Here is a 19,085-nt window from a genome sequence, read left to right as displayed (position 1 = left end):
CAGCACCACATAGACTACAAGAACTTTTGTTTTCAATATATACACTAAAAAGCTCAGCAACGACAACAAATTTGGGCCTATTATTGCAAACTCTATAAAGGCTGTAGTGTCTTTGTGGCAGAATAGACCTACAAAACAAAGTGTTCCATTATTTAGAGCCCACACTTTTTTACTAACTTTTCCAAGTGTTTTGCTCTCAGTACAGCAGAGTACAGTAAATTCCTATAAGCAATAGAATTTTCTTAAAATACATTTACTTATTAGAATCGCATGGTTTGCTGTGTTTAGTGCACCTAATGCTGAAATATTTTTTTTCAAAGTGCAAAGTGTGGTTAGGAAGATAAAAAAAGAATGTGCACCCATGTAGGTAAGGTCTAACAGCTAACACTCTCTTAAAGTGGTCAACATAGTAGCAAGTCCATGTGGACGGTTTAAAGTTGATGTGACTTGAGTGACTGTTCACTTTCAAAAGACAAACACACACCAAGTATCTGTGAATAAGACAATCTACATAAAACAAATATTTTATATACACTGCTTGTTACTTGTTCTACGTGTTATAAATTTTAGTTCAGTTTCTGATCTTTACAAATGCTGAAATGAATCTAACATATATAACCATCGGTGGTCACGTGGAAGTGGAGAAATACCGTTATCTTTATTTTGTGATCATGTTTATGGTGTATGTTCTAATAATTTGCAGCAATTCCACTATCGTGTGGCTTATCGTAGTTCAAAAAAGCCTTCATGAGCCTATGTACATTTTCATTGCTGCTTTGTTAGTGAACTCTGTTGTTTTGAGCACTGTCATCTACCCGAAGCTTTTGATTGACTTCTTATCTGAAAAACAGATTATTTTGTAGCAAGCCTGTCTCTTTCAAGTATTCTTGTTTTATGCCTTAAGTTGCTCAGAATTCCTACTGCTGTCAGCTATGGCTTATGACAGATATGTGTCTATATGTAAACCTTTGCAATATCCAACTATCATGAGAAGAACAAGAGTCAATATTTTCCTGCTTTTGTGCTGGTTTTTACCTGCTATTCAGGTTGCAGTGCCAATAGCAGGAAATGCAAATACACCACTCTGTAACTTTACTCTGAAAGGTATTTTTTGTAACAATTCGGTCAACCATCTTTATTGTGTCAATTCAAGAGAATTATCTATATATGGTATGGTTGTTCTATTTAATGTTGCACTTTCTCCTATGTTTTTTATACTTTTTACATACATAAAGATAATTATAGTTGCCTATCAGAGTTGTGGAAATGTCAGAAAAAAAGCTGCACAAACCTGTTTGCCTCATGTGCTAGTTCTAATTAACTATTCTTGTTTGCTTACGTATGATATGGTTATAGTTAGACTGGAATCAGAGTTTCCTAAAACTGCACGTTTTATAATGACATTACAGTTTGTAACATATAACCCTCTCTGCAATCCAATCATATATGGACTAAAGATGAAAGAAATTTCTAAACACCTCAAAATACTGTTCAGTTAATTGCAAGCAAACCAATTTATTAATTTATACTCTTTTTTATTACTCATTTTTTATGCATTGAAGAACACTAAAGACAATCACCTTTTTCAGCAGTAACTGATTCTTCAGCTTCTGCCACTATTAAAAATGTTTTACTCTGTTGTCATTCAAATTTTTAGATTAATTATTAAAAATATTACTTTCTGTAGTTGTATTCTAATTATTCTTTTTAAATATAGAGCACAGGATCATTTGAACTGCACTACAGCACAGTTCGATGTTCAAAAACTGGCTTGATGTTTTCCTCCTATAACTGATAATTGATCATTATTTAAAAACTAAAATGAAAAGTAAACAGATATTAAAATGAATCTCTGATATCAGTCTCCTCATGTATATTTCTTAATAATACATTTGTTAAAAGTTTCATCTAATGTGATTGCCCCTATTGATTTTCACAATGAAATCAAACGTGAATATCCTTCTTAATGGATACTAACACAACATCAAGAGAAATGAAAAAAGGATGAAGTAGAGTAACATAAGGTCGAGTACTTAAAAAAATGAGATAGTTATCATGCCAGTCACGTTTTATCTTGTGGCTCTGTGTAAATGAAATTACATTACAATCTTGTGTTACATACAGTTCAGACACCTCAAAATACATTTTATTTTACATTTAAAAACTATATATCTTGATTTTTTTTCCAGTTTGTTTTCTTTTGGAGTGCAAGAAAATGTAGTTTAGCTAGTAGTTATGACTTTCTTTTTCTGGAAAGGATCCTTTATTTGGTCTGTGTGGTGGGGCGTGGTCTGCGGGGCGTGCAGGGAGGGCGGATGCACCTGCACGGCATCCGCAATCACGCCCGCCAGGTTAAAACACGGGGACTCAGGTGTGTGTTGTATTCTGGTGTGTGGTGAGATGTAAATCAATAAAATGGCTCAAAACACTGATCCCTGGACCCGCCGTGCCTTATTCTCGCCACAGTCAGTTTTACTATTTTTGTTCTGGAAGGCATGGGTGTAACCCGAAGTCTCTGTTGAGATGATTTCAATCTATAGAGGCCTTCAGGACCAGCCAGGCTTCCACGCAGAGTATTAACCAATTGAAGAGATAGTACAGGACCTTCACTGACACAGAATGCGGTATAAAAACACAAAACAAAAACAAACAAACAAACAAAAACCTCAGACGTGAACAACCATACCTGTTGATTATAATAGACTGATATACAATACAGCTGGACTTGAACCCTCAAGTAACGTTTTTGGTATTCTGGCCTTAATAACTAATAGGACAGTTTTTGCAAGGCGTAGGGAATCTCTTGTCTCATCCAGTTTTTTAACTGTTGTTCATCTACAACCTACAGTTTCTTTGCTACCTCCATTCACCTTGCTAAGTTTAGTCTTTTTAATGTTAGAGCACTTGATAATAAGACTTATTTTTAAATGATTTTACAGTTTTATATTTTTAACAGGAATGTGAATAAACTCTGGAGAGGACTGCCTAGTTGGTGAACTATGCCCTCCCTTTATGATTGTTTTAATTGGCCCAGAGAGGGTGAAGTGGCCAGGGTGAAGTTTCAGCTGTAGCATTTCTCAAATGTTCACTTTTTAAGATTGATGAAGTCTGTATCTCTGAGGTTCTGGTTTTTGAACTAAAATGTGAAAAAGCTACGGTGTGTACAGTTATGTAACAATCTATGTAAAAATCTGTTATCTATGGGATAATAAAGGTGTATTCTATTCTATTCTATTCTACTATATTAGATATTTTTATCAGAAAGGCCCGGATGGGTTGCCCACTGCCAAAGGGTGAGTCCCAGAGGACCAGAGGCAACAGGCAGTCAACACTGCTGGAGACTGGCTTTCCTAGCAGTTTCTTCATGGTTATTTGTTTGTGGGATTCCCAGGTACATCCAACTACATTTTTCCAGTACAAATTACATTCCGATGTTGTTACTGTCAATGACTCAGGGGTTTCAGGCATATGCAGAAAACAAGTGGGGAAAGCGCATCTCCTTGGTAAATCCCGCACTTGATGGCGACTTGTGCTATAGGCTTGAAGTTCGCCACATCCACATCAAATTTTATGATTCAGGCTCTTAGTATCCTTTCTATCTTGAACAAATCTATGCATTCCAAGATCTGTGTGTGGGGCATCGAGTCATAGGCTTTCTTGTCAATCCAGGTGATACATAAGTTGCTGAGCCTTGTCTTGCAGTATTGGGTACCTTGTACCAGTAGCTGGTGTGTTGTTTCTCTGCAATTACTTCTTATTCCCTTCTGTGTATTGAGCCATATGTCTGTTCATCTTAGTAGGGTCATGTTGTGTGGCAACCTCTCCCTCATGGTGGTGACCTGTTCATTTGTGCTGCCAGACGATCATGGACTCTAGTCAGCTTCTTTAGCGTTTTAAGCACTATTTTCCTAAATCCAGCAACACACTCTGTCAGTTTGTGAGAGCTGGGCTCCATCATGTAAATTAGCCTCTATAAATGAAGTGTTTCATGTCCACTTTAAAGGCCTGTGGTATGTAGCCCATATTTAAGACTGAGGTTAGGGATGCACCGATACCACTTTTTTGGAAACTACTACGAGTATGAGTACTTGCATTTCAGTACTCGCCGATACCGATACCGAGTACTTAATAAAAACATGATTTAAATTTACAGGTAACAGCTTTAGTCCTATAATTTAAAAAAAAAAAAACAAAAAACAAGGGACTCGTTTGGAATTAAGAACATTTATTTAAAATGAAAAGCATGTTGTATGCAACATATTACAGAATAAATAATTATGAAAAAAAAATTTAAACAGTGACAGTGCAACTCAAGTATTTTTTTCAGTTTATTGTTAACTCTGCCGCTTTGAACAACACAAGGGGCATTAATAAACATCTTTGCTATTTAGTGCACAATATTTGAATAAACTAACAATGACAACAACTAACGCGTTTGCTCAATGAGGGACTGGAGCATGTAATACGTGCTGTTCCAGCGCGTCTGTACGTCCTGCTGCAGTCTCTTTATTGGCTGGTTGAGCTGTCCCTGAATGTCCTCGAGGCGGGAGTAGGCTAAGGCGGAATGTTTAAAATGCCCAACTATTTTCCGTCCCACTCCTATAGCATCAGCTATGCTCCTCTGTGCTAATAAGCATGGGTAAACTCTTTGTACTCGTTGTCGTGTTGGGATTTTGGTGCTTGATTAAATTACTTGTGTTAAATGCGCTGCCTTTTGAGCCTCCTCTGGACAATTTCGCTGAGCACAATTTGCAGTCCGCCTTTGTTTTTGCGTCTTCATTCACTTTGAAATAGTTCCACACTGCTGACTTGTCTCGCCTGCCCCTCAGCTCTGAGCTGCAGCCGGGGCCTGGGGGCGGGCACTCAGGGCTTGGGGGCGGGCACTCTGCGCCTGTGATTAACCCCTTACATGCCGCTCAAACATAGACAGGTCTCAGACCGTGGTATCGGTCCCCGGTATCGGGGGACTTTTAACGAATACGAGTACTTTAGAAAATGTGGTATCGAGGCTGATACACGATACTGGTATCGGTATCGGTGCATCCCTAACTGAGGTATAATTTAAGGTAGGACCTCTTTGAGCAGTCTTATTGGAATGGGGTCTACTAGCTGTAGTGATAGATGTACTGTGGTGTTACCAAGTGATAGCAACACCAGGAAGAAGGAACATGAGAAGCTTTAGAAGTACCAAGGGCTGAGAGAGGAATCTGAGAAGATGTGGAGGGTGAAAGAAACAGTGTTTCACATCGTAATTTTAGGACTTGGGGTAATGAAGGACATCCCAGATCTCTGTCCAGAAAAGGGCAGTCCAAATAACAGCAAAGATGCTGCACAGGACCCTTAAGCTCCTCAAGATTATATTAGTAAATATATTGGACACCAGAGAACTTTGACTTCGGTTAACTTAACTACTAATAATGTAGGTATAGTGGTCTGTTGTTTACAAACCCTCAGATACGATGATATACTGGCAGCCATGAAGAGGACCAGATGATGGGGGAAAAAAGGCATACACAAAAAAGAAAAGAAAAAACCATTTTCCAGTGCTCTGAATATATTTCTTTTAAGGATTTAGGATTTAAGGTTCAACAATCTCACCAGCAGCACATCTTAACATAAACATCATTCCTTTGCCACAAGAAACTCTTGGGTTGCTTTTGCACTCTGCTGTAGATGATGTGTGAAGTTTTAAGGTAACACTAAATTACTTCTAGAAAAAACTGTTTTAATACCAAAATAAAGCCAATTTTAGGAAAAAACAATGGTGAAAACACACTGTATTACAAGCTTGTTGTTAGCTAGCAATTCTACACCCATGTGCTACTCTTATATTTCTTATTATGTTTGAGTAATTTGTCACTCTTCAGTCTGATAACATGGCAAAAGAATACTTACATATACAAGGGGAAGGTTTCATTTAACAGCAGGACCCAAATCTGCATTATTATCAACAGCTATGTTTCTTTTCCTATCAGTGCCCACATGAAGAGCTGCCTTCATAATTAATTTTCTTTTTGTCTTTACTTTTTTCTATTGCATATGATTTTGAGAAGTCTGTCAACATGTGGCTATAAATGTGACTGTTAGTATAGAAGTCCTCACCAATTTATAAAAGAAGACTTCATCACATCAATAAAATGTTGATTCTCACACAAAGTGAGAGATTGTTAAATAAATAAGTAAAAGTATAATTGTTAAGTACAAAGAGATATTAATCAATATTTATATAGGAGATATATCAATATAAAGAATATCTGATAAAATAAACAATAAATTTGTTTCAGGGATCAACATCAAACATCTCACTATACTTTGTTGTACATCACTTTTCTTAGCAGAACAATCTCTTTAGGTGTTTAGAAATTTTTTTCATTTTTAGTCCATATATGATTGGATTAAATAGTGGATGATATAAAACCACTTGCAAAGTCATTATTAAACGTACAGTCTGTGAAATATCAGATTCCAGTCGAAGTATAATAACTTCACATGTACAGAAGAATGAATAGTTGAATAAAACCAGCAGGTGAGGTAAGCAGGTCTGTGCAGCTTTTTTCCTGACTTCTCTACACCTTTGCAATAATAAAGCTGCAATAAAAATATACATGGGCTCATGAAGGCTTTGATGAAACAAAATAAGACAAATAATGGTGGAATTAGAGAAAATTACTGCAGCATATATTGTAAAAATAATCAGAAAATAGACATATCTGTACTTTTCCACCTCTACATACCCATTAAGTGTTATGTAAGTTAAATTTAGTTTATTGTCCATTGAGTTACCTGGCTGGGAATTGTATTTACGAGATCCTATCCACAGTTCTAATGCGGCCTGCTCTGACCATGCAGTATGTTTTTAATCACACTACTTCACCCTCCACGGATTTCAGCAAACCCTCCACCACAACATGCATTCATGTGACCTTCTTTAATCTGTGAAGAGTTGTTTTGACTTTAAGGCAGCTTTGCAGTCCAGAAGTTGACACCGACACCAAACAGTGTCTAATAAACAGTGGCCAAGATATGTAACTTAATGAGTCTACTTTATTTATACCAAAATTTGCTTTACAGAAAAATGATAGCATTTGGCATCCCTTCAAAAACACACATACCTAATAAAGATATAAACCTCACTGTAGCACATATATAGTAATTTAATATTTCAAATCAAAAACTGTTCTTATGTAATTCAGTGACAGAAACTGGGACAAAGCTATTTTTATAACGCTTTGTCCTGCAACTCAGCTAGGATAGATGTTTTCACTGTTAAAGAGAGGACATTTTTACCCATTTGTGAACATTTTCATCATGCATTCTAGATTAATTTAGTTACTGGTCTATTAAAAAACAAATTATCATGATCCAGGTGAGTGCTGGGCTTTTACACAACACTGGGAACCCCTTTGGCAGAGACTCCAATCAGCCTTCACACCTGACTGCAATCAAGTCACCGGTATTTAAGTTCAGCACTCACAACAGACCTCTGCCAGATCTATACCTAACTTATTTTTGTGCTAGGCCGTCAAGCTCTCGTTAAATCCTTTAATGTTTTGTGGTTTTACTCATGCAGTTGGATAGTGTAGTGGTAAGACTACACACCTTCGGAAAAGGAATCGCAAGTTCGATTTCCACCCAGTATAAGAGTCCTGGCTAGACCTCCCATCGTAAAACCAAGCCCTGGAATGGCACGGCCTGTTTGCAGCTCAGACACAAACATTTCACTACATGTTGTACTTTTTATGTGGCAAATAAAATTTTAATTCGATTTTTTGATTTCATAGTATTTTCTTTCTGCCGTAGTTACCCACTTGGTCATCATGTTTCACAGCTGGAACAATACTCACCTCTGTTTGGATGCTGGTTTTCTGCTATCAGGTCAGACTCCCTTCATTGCGGCACTCCACCTGCCTGTCTCCCTGCCAGCCTGTCGGATCAAGTACAGTGGGGGTGGCTGTAGCTCAGGAGGTAGAGCAGGTCACCTACTGATCGGAAGGTTGGAGGTTCGATCCCAGGCTCCTCCAGTCTGCATGCCAAGTATCCTTGGGCAAGATACTAACCCCAAGTTGCTCTCCGATGCGTCCATCGGAGTGTGAATGTAGTTAGAAAAAGCACTAAGTATAGATAAAGTGCTTGTGAGAATGGGTGTGACTGGGTGAATGTGGCATGTTGTATAGAGCGCTTTGAGTACTCCGGGAGAGTAGAAAAGCGCTATATAAGAATCAGTCCATTTACCATTCAGGACTCTCTCTGGATCATTGCTCACCCGGACCCCTTGGACTCCCTCCTCCCATAACGTCTTCACCTGCAACTGTAATGTAAGCCATTACAACATCGTTTAACCAACTGGCCGTGATTCACTGGATTTCCACCCAGGATCCGTTCATGGACTTTTTGAATCTAGCCAAAGTTCATAGTTTAGGTTTCACGTTTCATAGTTTTCTCATAGTTCATAGTTCTCAACCTCACAGTTCATAGTTCATAGCCTTCAGAATTTCTTGCAAAATTACTATTCATTGTTATCAAATTAGTCACTGTAAATAAATTTATCCACGTCAATGTTTCCTCCGTCTATGTCTGCACTTCAATTCACACACAAAGCCTGGCCTTTTCGGTCGTAAAACACTGTTTTCAAGCTTACCCTCTTGTTCTTTTTTTTCTGAGGTAGTTCTGGCATAGCTTGGACTTGGATTGTTCCGGGTCATTATCTTGCTATAGGATAGAATTAGAATAGAATAGAATTCAACTTTATTGTCATTGCACATGCACAGGTACAGGGCAACGAAATGCAGTTTGCATCCATCCAGAAGTGCTTTAGTGATATAGATATATTACAATATATATTAGCAATAATATAGATATTAGGGGTGCAACGATACTCGTATCGATATTGAACCGTTCGATACAGTACTTTCGGTTCGGTACGCATATGTATCGAACAATACAGCATTTTTAATTTATTTTATCAACTTTCCTTCTGACGGTGCTGTCTGTGTTGAGCGCTCAGTGGATCTGCGCTCGACAGTGCAGCCCAGGCGGAGTAGTCGAACACAGATTCACTGAGCGCAGGGCAAGCTAGCGAGACAGAAGTTAAGCTCTCCTTGCAACATGGCAAATTGAACCTCCCCCACCCTCATTCAGATCTGGCATTTGGAACTATTTTGGTTTTCATGTGATGTATGACCCTGAAGGTAAGCACGTCATTGACTAAAGTAAAACAGTATGTTGGATGTGCCAGCAATGTTCAATTACATGAGTGGGAACTAGTGTGTTAGCGCAGTTAGCTCGTTAACGTGTTGGCTGTCCAGCCCCGTGCACAGGGCAATCCGTGGTAGCTCGTTAAAGGAGATTTGCCGTGTTGTGGCGTTAACCTCATTTCAGATTAACGCTGACAGCACTAGTGGGAACACAACGAATATGACTGCACATTTATGCCGACATCATCCTAGTGCAAAGACAAGTGGAAGCAGACAAAAACAACAAGCAGGCATGCTACAAACTTTAGCCGAGTCATTTAGACAGCCGTTAGCACATGATTCTCCTTATGGGGACCTGATATGTTTAATATGCTGCTGAGAATATAGCCCAGAAGAAGCGTATAGTATAGCTTTTATTTTGGAAAGAGCCATTTCTCTGTAATAAACTCTCTTTTCCAAAGATGAGTGATTCCTCAATCAGATACAGGGCTCGCAAAATCGCAAGCCCGATGTCCCGGGCTAGCGATTTTTCCAGTCGGGCTGCCCTGCCCGTCGGCCTATCGTAGGAAGGAAAAATATATGTCAATGCTTTTGCATTCTTTCGGAAATGTAGCTGGGTAATTATGTCATTGGCATTGGTGAGCCACTGTCAATATGTGACATATTGAAATCGCGTTTGAATTTGCGCTTGTTTTTTGCTTTCACTTTGCAATCGCGCGAACTGTGTATATAGAGCGACAGCACTGATTGGTGAGTGATGATAATTTGCGCACCAATTCCTCTGACATCGTCTTATCAATCGTTAGCTTACTATGCAAACATGACAAGTGAAATCTCCCGCAGCTTAAACATGTGAGAGGTTGATCGCGCAGAGGATTGCTGAGCGTTGTGTGAGTGCGTGTGTAAAAGCAGCAGGATATATAATTTAGTTCTGCTGAGCCAAATAAGACAGGTCAGGGTGAAGAAGTGACAGCCAAAGAAAAGCTTACCACAAAACGGAAAAGTTATGACAAATCAGACTATAAGGCAAAAAGAAAGTGCAGCTTTATGGTTTCATGGACAAACGAATTTCTGTGGCTGCAATATGACGAGCTAAATAACCAGGGCTGCACATAAGTGGTCCGCAGGTGCGCATTCGCTGTCAAAATAAAAAAACGCGCACAAGATAAGAAGTTGCAACGCGTGTTTGCATACATAAGATTTTCTGGAGGAGGACAGACATTTGTTTAGAACTCTTAAAGATGTCGAAGAAGCAAGCTCCTTTAAGCAATTACTGTGATGTTCCTCCACCTCAAAAGAAATGTCAGAAGGAGTCCGAACCACAAATGAAGCGCATATTCTCGGAAAAGTGGTTGCAGGAGGTGAGCTGGCTTTAAACAAATGATGAACGCACAGAGATGTGGTGCAGAATGTGCCGTGGAAATTTAATAAATGACAAATTAATAAAAAGGCATGAACATTTTTTGTATCGAAAAAATATCGAACCGTGACACCAAAGTATCGAACCGAACAGAACCGTAAATTTTTTGTATCGTTGCACCCCTAATAGATATGTAAGTATGTTACAGAAATGGGTCTATTATGGTATGTTATAATGTACACGGTATGAAATATGTTAGGAATATTCTATAACTATAAGTATGTACAGGCTGTAGTGAGTACAAGCTATTAGGGGTGCAACGATACAAAAAATTCACGGTTCTGTTCGGTTCGATACTTTGGTGTCACGGTTCGATATTTTTTCGATACAAAAAATGTTCATGCCTTTTTATTAATTTGTCATTTATTAAATTTCCACGGCACATTCTGCACCACATCTCTGTGCGTTCATCATTTGTTTAAAGCCAGCTCACCTCCTGCAACCACTTTTCCGAGAATATGCGCTTCATTTGTGGTTCGGACTCCTTCTGACATTTCTTTTGAGGTGGAGGAACATCACAGTAATTGCTTAAAGGAGCTTGCTTCTTCGACATCTTTAAGAGTTCTAAACAAATGTCTGTCCTCCTCCAGAAAATCTTATGTATGCAAACACGCGTTGCAACTTCTTATCTTGTGCGCGTTTTTTTATTTTGACAGCGAATGCGCACCTGCGGACCACTTATGTGCAGCCCTGGTTATTTAGCTCGTCATATTGCAGCCACAGAAATTCGTTTGTCCATGAAACCATAAAGCTGCACTTTCTTTTTGCCTTATAGTCTGATTTGTCATAACTTTTCCGTTTTGTGGTAAGCTTTTCTTTGGCTGTCACTTCTTCACCCTGACCTGTCTTATTTGGCTCAGCAGAACTAAATTATATATCCTGCTGCTTTTACACACGCACTCACACAACGCTCAGCAATCCTCTGCGCGATCAACCTCTCACATGTTTAAGCTGCGGGAGATTTCACTTGTCATGTTTGCATAGTAAGCTAACGATTGATAAGACGATGTCAGAGGAATTGGTGCGCAAATTATCATCACTCACCAATCAGTGCTGTCGCTCTATATACACAGTTCGCGCGATTGCAAAGTGAAAGCAAAAAACAAGCGCAAATTCAAACGCGATTTCAATATGTCACATATTGACAGTGGCTCACCAATGCCAATGACATAATTACCCAGCTACATTTCCGAAAGAATGCAAAAGCATTGACATATATTTTTCCTTCCTACGATAGGCCGACGGGCAGGGCAGCCCGACTGGAAAAATCGCTAGCCCGGGACATCGGGCTTGCGATTTTGCGAGCCCTGTATCTGATTGAGGAATCACTCATCTTTGGAAAAGAGAGTTTATTACAGAGAAATGGCTCTTTCCAAAATAAAAGCTATACTATACGCTTCTTCTGGGCTATATTCTCAGCAGCATATTAAACATATCAGGTCCCCATAAGGAGAATCATGTGCTAACGGCTGTCTAAATGACTCGGCTAAAGTTTGTAGCATGCCTGCTTGTTGTTTTTGTCTGCTTCCACTTGTCTTTGCACTAGGATGATGTCGGCATAAATGTGCAGTCATATTCGTTGTGTTCCCACTAGTGCTGTCAGCGTTAATCTGAAATGAGGTTAACGCCACAACACGGCAAATCTCCTTTAACGAGCTACCACGGATTGCCCTGTGCACGGGGCTGGACAGCCAACACGTTAACGAGCTAACTGCGCTAACACACTAGTTCCCACTCATGTAATTGAACATTGCTGGCACATCCAACATACTGTTTTACTTTAGTCAATGACGTGCTTACCTTCAGGGTCATACATCACATGAAAACCAAAATAGTTCCAAATGCCAGATCTGAATGAGGGTGGGGGAGGTTCAATTTGCCATGTTGCAAGGAGAGCTTAACTTCTGTCTCGCTAGCTTGCCCTGCGCTCAGTGAATCTGTGTTCGACTACTCCGCCTGGGCTGCACTGTCGAGCGCAGATCCACTGAGCGCTCAACACAGACAGCACCGTCAGAAGGAAAGTTGATAAAATAAATTAAAAATGCTGTATTGTTCGATACATATGCGTACCGAACCGAAAGTACTGTATCGAACGGTTCAATATCGATACGAGTATCGTTGCACCCCTACAAGCTATGTACAGCTATGTACAGGCTATGAACAGGATATAAATATGAAAATAAAAAAATAAAAAAACTATACAGAAATCTGAGATATACAGTTATACAGAAATGTGAACTATGCAAGTTATAAACAGTTGTAGGATTGTAGGATTAAAAATTATCGTATGATTATTTACACAGAACTATACAGTAGTGCAGTTAAGATAAGTGAGATATGTGGATAATTTCTACAGAGGCTATATAAAGTGCTAGTGATTGTGAATGGTGGTTCAGTCCATGTTATTATTGTGTGTTTGAGGGTACGGTTGTCCATTGTGTGTGTGTGTAGGTGGTTGTGGGTGTGTGTATGTCCAGTCCATGAGTTTAACGTGGGTCAGATGTCAGGAGGCAGAGTTCAGGAGTCTGACAGCTGTGGGGAAGAAGCTGTTCCGGTACCTGGTGGTCTTAGTCCGGAGGCTCCTGTAGCGCCTCCCAGAGGGCAGGAGGGTGAAGAGTCCATGTGATGGGTGACTGGGGTCTTTGATGATTTTCCCAGCCCTTTTCAGACACCGCTTCCTGTAGATGTCCTTTATGGCAGGAAGTGGTGCTCCGGCGATGCGCTGGGCAGTTTTCACGACCCTCTGCAACGCCTTCCGGTCCGAGGCAGAGCAGTTCCCATACCAGACTGTTATACAGTTGGTCAGGATGCTCTCGATGGTACAGCGATAGAAGTTCACCAGGATGTCTGAGGACAGGTGGTTTTTCCTCAGAGTCCTCAAGAAGAAGAGGCGCTGGTGAGCCTTCTTGACCAGCTTGGAGCAGTTGGTCGTCCAGATGAGATCCTCGGAGATGTGGACTCCCAGGAACTTGAAGCTGCTCACACGCTTCACAGCCGTCCCCTTAATGTGGATGGGTGGATGTGGGTCAGCATTCCTCCTGTAGTCCACGATGAGCTCCTTGGTCTTCTCTGTGTTAAGCAGCAGGTTGTTTCTGTCGCACCACTCAGCCAGACGATCCACCTCCTCCCTGTAGGCGGCCTCATCGTTGTCACTGATGAGGCCAATCACCGTGGTGTCATCTGCAAACTTAATGATGGTGTTGGAACCATCAGCAGGTCTGCAGTCGTGGGTGAAGAGGGAGTAGAGGAAAGGGCTCATCACACAGCCTTGTGGTACACCGGTGTTCATTGTGATTGTAGATGAGCAGTGGTTATCCAGCCGGACATGTTGGGGGCGGTTGGTCAGGAAGTCCAGTAACCATTTGCAGATGAGGGAACTGATGCCCAGGTCTGTCAGTTTTCTGATGAGTTGTCAGGGGTGGATTGTATTGAATGCTGAACTGAAGTCTATAAACAGCATTCTGGCGTATGTGTTATTGTTGTCCAGGTGTGAGAGGACAGAGTGCAGTGCGATGGAGACTGCATCCTCTGTGCTCCTGTTCTGGCGGTATGCGAATTGGTGGGGGTCCAGGGTGGGGGGGAGACAGGATTTGAAGTGTGCTAGGACCAGCTGCTCTAAGCACTTAGTGATGATGGGGGTGAGTGCTACTGGGCGGTAGTCATTGAGGCAAGATGGGTTGGAGTTTTTGGGTATCGGGACGATGGAGGTGGATTTGAAGCAGGCCGGTACCACAGCGTGGGCCAAGGACAGGTTGAATATGTCTGCGAGCACTCCTGCAAGCTCCCCAGAACACGCTCTGAGAACACGCCCGGGGATGCCATCAGGACCTGCAGCCTTGTGGACATTGATCCTGCTCAGCACCGCTCCTACATCGGTGGGGGAGAGAGTCAGAGGTTGGTGGTCTGGCGTCATGTCTGTTTTGGTTGTGGTTGTTGGATTCCCTCGCTCAAAACGAGCATAAAAGTTGTTGAGCTCGTTGAGGAAGGAGACATCAGAGGATGCGGGGGAGGGTTTGGTGGTCCTGTAGTCTGTAATGGTCTGGAGTCCTTGCCACATGCGTCGGGGGTTGGAGTTGGAGAAGTGTTCTTCTACCTTCTTTTTGTAGTGGTGTTTGGCTTTTTTGATGCCCTTCTTTAGATTAGCCCTGACTGTACTGTAGGCGTGTGCATCTCCTGACCTAAAGGCAGTGTTGCGGGCCTTCAGGAGGAGACGAACATCCCGGTTCATCCAAGGCTTCTGGTTGGGGTACATGGTGATCCGTTTCTGGGTGGTGACACTGTCTGTGGTTTCGGAGATGTAATCCAGTACAGATGAGGCGTACTGGTCCAGGTCTGTGTGGGTGAACATATTCCAGTCTGTGTTTTTAAATCTGTCCTGGAGCACTGCGTCTGTCCCCTCTGGCCACACTTTAATTGTCCTCACAGCAGGTTTCACACGTTGGATGAGTGGTGAATACCGAGGTGTGAGGAACAGGGAGAGATGGTCCGATTGTCCAATGTGGGGGAGGGGTGTTGCTTTGTAGGCTCCAGCCAGGTTGGAATACACATGGTCTAAAGTCTTGTCTCCTCTGGTGTGGCAGGAGACATGTTGGTGGAATCTGGGGAGGACTGTCTTTAAGTTGGTGTGGTTGAAGTCGCCAGCAACAATAAAAGCAGCCTCGGGGTGTTTATTCTGGTGTTTGTTAATGGCTGCAGAAAGTTCTTTCATGGCCAACCTAGCATTAGCGTCGGGGGGTATATACACTGCAGTGAGTATGATCGAAGTGAGTTCTCTGGGGAGATAATAAGGTCTGCATTTGACCATTAAAAACTCCGCATTAGGTGAGCAGTGACTCTCAGTAGTAGTGGAGTTCATGCACCAAGCATTGTTAATATAAATGCACAAACCTCCACCTCTGGTCTTGCCGGAGTCATCTGCTAGCCTGTCGGCTCGGTGTGTGTGGCGTCCTGCTAACTCGATAGCATTGTCCGGGCAGCTGTTGTTCAACCATGTTTCGGTGAAAAACATGACATTTGAGTCCATAATTCGTCTGTTGTTAGTGATGGAGAGCCGTATCTCATCCATTTTGTTTGCCAGAGAACGGACATTGGCAAGGAAGATACTGGGTAAAGGCAGCCGGTGTGGTGTTAGCTTTAGCTTAGCCCGTAGCCCTCCGTGCCTACCTCGCCTTTGTTTACGATCTCGGCGCCGTCTGCGTGCACTTCCGCCCGGCTGGGGAGAGTGGGCAGCCTCCGGTGTTTTGGAGATCTCTGGGATGAGTCTGAGATAGGCGATAAAACTGTTGGAGTTATGAGTCCAGATGTCCAGAAGCTCTTGTCTGCTGTAGGTCAGCAACGCACAGCAATTCTGGATGAATAATCCGGTCAAAAGTAGATAAAAAACCGCTAAATAGCAGATTCTGGAGAGACACTGAGCCTCGCGTTGTTCACGCGCCGCCATCTAGAGTCCAGATGAATCCCTGACCAACTTGGTGCATACCAGAGGGGATTGCATTGCGCTCCAGAATGCTGTGGTAGCCCTTTTGGTTCAGGGTGCCTTTCACTCTCTATAATCTCTATATCATACTTCCTCCTCTATGTTTGGCAGTTGATGGTACACACTCTGGAACCATCCTTTCGCTGACCCAATGGCATACAAAGACCTTGCATGATGAACAGAAGATTTAAAATTTTGATTACTCAGTCCAAAATACATTCTTCCAGCCTTCAGTAGTCACCACAAGTATATACAGCAATGACATCGGAATTTTGTTCGGACTGGATAAGTGTAGCTGGATGATAACGAAGAGAGGGAAGGTAGTCAGAACTGAGGGAATGGAACTACCAGAAGGCAACATTGCAAACACTGAAGACAGCTACAAGTACCTGGAGATCCCACAGGCAAATGGGAACCACGAAGAGGCTGCTAGAAAAGCTGCAACCACCAAGTACCTGCAGAGGGTCAGGCAAGTCCTGAGGAGTCAGTTGAATGGTAAGAACAAGATCTGGGCTATCAACACCTACGCCCTGCCCTTGATCAGGTACCCTGCTGGCATAATAAGTTGGCCAATGGTGGAGATAGAAGTCAGTGACATCATGACCAGGAGACTCTGACCATGCATGGAGGGTTTCACCCCAAATCCAGCACCCTGAGGCTGTATGCTAAGCGAAAGAACACGCTCTGAGTACAAGATTGATAGAAGCTGGGGTCTATCACACCACCCATATAGAAAAGAAATAGTATCTAGTATAATATCTGTTTTCACTCTTGTATGCTTTTCATACAAGTTTCACACAACAGATACAAACTTAAGATTTATATATATCTTTTTCATATGGGCAGGCAAGACCCCATGTGCAGGCTGTGTAAAGATGCCTCTAAGCAATCCAGCACATAACAGCAATGTGTACGATGCTAGCAGGCAGGGCATACATGGAACACCATAACCAAGTGGTTGGCATGGTATATAAAAACATATGTGCTGAATATGGCCTTAAAGTCCCATGGTCAAAATGGGAGATGCTCCCTAGGGTGGTGGAGAATGACCGAGCTAAGTTCCTGTGGGACTTCAACATACAGACGGACAAAATGGTGGTGGCTCCAAATGACGGCAACATCAGGAAGAAGGAACACAAGGAACTTGAGAATTACTAAGGGCCCAATATATATATATATATATATATATATATATATATATATATATACACACACTATATATATATATACACATAGGTTTTACTTATAGGCTATAAATAAAACAATGTATGAAAAGTTGGACATTTGTAATGCATAAGCTTGATGTCCTTGTTTTAGTTAAAGTTTTTTTTTTAATTATTATTATGTTATGATTATTATTATTATTTAGTATGCTAGTTATCCAAGTTTTTTTTTACACTGAAAATGTACACAAGGCATAAGACCACACCACCTAAAATGGAAACCAAATAAAAACTCCTGATAGAATAAGATATGAACCCGAGTGCACAAAAGCCAGGATACATTCAACAATAAAATCTTGCTACATTATTAAAATTCTATACTAGATTAATAGAAGTTGGCTGATCATTGTTATTGTTAGCTGCAACTTATTGTCCATTAGTTGTAACTACTAAATCCTCAAGTAAAAGAGGCTGAACAATGATGTAACCGACTTTCACAGTTCAGCTCCCTCAAGGTTGAAGCAAACCAATAAAACTCTTCTTCAGTCCACATACATATGATTGACTATATGCATTTGATTGATGAGTGTACTTGTATTTGAAGTTCTGATATCTTTAAAAGAATAATACAGACAACACAGGTTGCATTTTAGTGCAATTTTGATTTTATTTCGTCAAATAAACTGGTTATGCTGCTATATTTGTTTTGTAGCATTTTTTTTTAAATTCATGGATGAGGAGTTAAATACCACATATGTAACTCTAGATGGATACATTGAAGTTAACAAGTACAGATATGTTTATTTCTGTATTATCTTTACATTGTACATTATAATAATATGCAGTAATTCTACCATCGTGTATGCGATCTGGATTCATAAAAACCTTCATGAGCCTATGTACATTTTCATTGCAGCTTTGCTACTGAACTGTCTCCTTTTCAGCACAAATATTTATCCAAAACTTCTGATTGACTTTTTATCTGAAAAACAAGTCACAACATATTCAGCCTGTCTCTTTCAGTTTTTTATGTTTTACACTTTAGGCAGTTCAGAGTTCTTTCTCTTGGGAGCCATGGCCTATGACAGATATGTGGCTATTTGTAAACCTCTTGAATATCCAACTATCATGAACAAAACTACTGTGATCATTTTCCTGGTCGTATCTTGGCTTATACCTGCTTTTCATATTGCAGTCCAAGCAATAGGGAGTGCTGAAGCAACATTGTGTAACTTTAATTTAAAGGGAATATTTTGTAACAATGCAGTTTACACTCTTCAGTGTCAAAGATCAAGATTAATTACCATCTTTGGTGTGGTTGCATTACTAGATCTTGTAATACTTCCTATGATCTTCATAGTTTTCACATACACAATAATATTTATTGTTTCTTATCAAAGTTGTAAAGAAATTAGGAAGAAAGCTGCAGAGACCTGTTTACCCCATCTGTTAGTTTTAATCAGTATTTCCTGTTTAAGTATCTATGATGTAGGCATAGCTCGAGTGGAATCAGATTTTCCAAAAGTTGCTCGATTACTAATGACATTACAATTATTACTCTATCATCCATTGTTTAATCCATTCATTTATGGGCTCAAAATGAAGGAAATTTCTAAACAGCTAAAAAGATTCTTTTGTCATCCCAGAATCATTACGTGTATTAACTATGAATGCTAATGTGCCATAATTGTTATGTAATCAGTTTGCTGAAGTTACTGAAAATGTTTTTCATTTAACATAATCAAAAAGTAAAACATAAAAATGTCATTTTTACTCATTTAATTATTCATAAATTATTGCTATTATTTTTCGCAGGTATAGTTCATATTGAT

The 19,085-nt window shown here is 40.6% G+C and overlaps 2 protein-coding genes and 1 pseudogene across 2 annotated transcripts in view; all 3 read left to right on the top strand.

The window, feature by feature from the left end:
- Positions 1 to 19,085, top strand: part of LOC148098147 (uncharacterized) — a 65,856-nt gene that overhangs the window by 39,618 nt on the left and 7,153 nt on the right. The window lies entirely within an intron of this gene.
- On the top strand, positions 597 to 1,499 carry LOC118455487 (olfactory receptor 6N2-like; annotated as a pseudogene).
- LOC148098148 (olfactory receptor 13C2-like) lies at positions 17,974 to 18,930 on the top strand. Its single transcript, XM_087830154.1, has one exon. It carries the CDS (start codon positions 17,983 to 17,985, stop codon positions 18,928 to 18,930), a length of 948 nt encoding a protein of 315 aa, XP_087686280.1. The 5' UTR covers positions 17,974 to 17,982.

The sequence above is a fragment of the Neolamprologus brichardi genome, chromosome 16 (genome assembly GCF_056152115.1).
Source record: "Neolamprologus brichardi isolate AB-2024 chromosome 16, ASM5615211v1, whole genome shotgun sequence".
Taxonomy (NCBI): domain Eukaryota; kingdom Metazoa; phylum Chordata; class Actinopteri; order Cichliformes; family Cichlidae; genus Neolamprologus; species Neolamprologus brichardi.
The sequence above is the reverse complement of the archived record's forward strand: the minus strand, read 5'-3'. Positions and strand labels throughout refer to the sequence as shown.

Excerpts from the sequence above, each read along its gene's own strand:
- LOC148098148 (XM_087830154.1), top strand. The coding sequence starts at position 17,983 with ATGGATGAGGAGTTAAATACCACATATGTAACTCTAGATGGATACATT.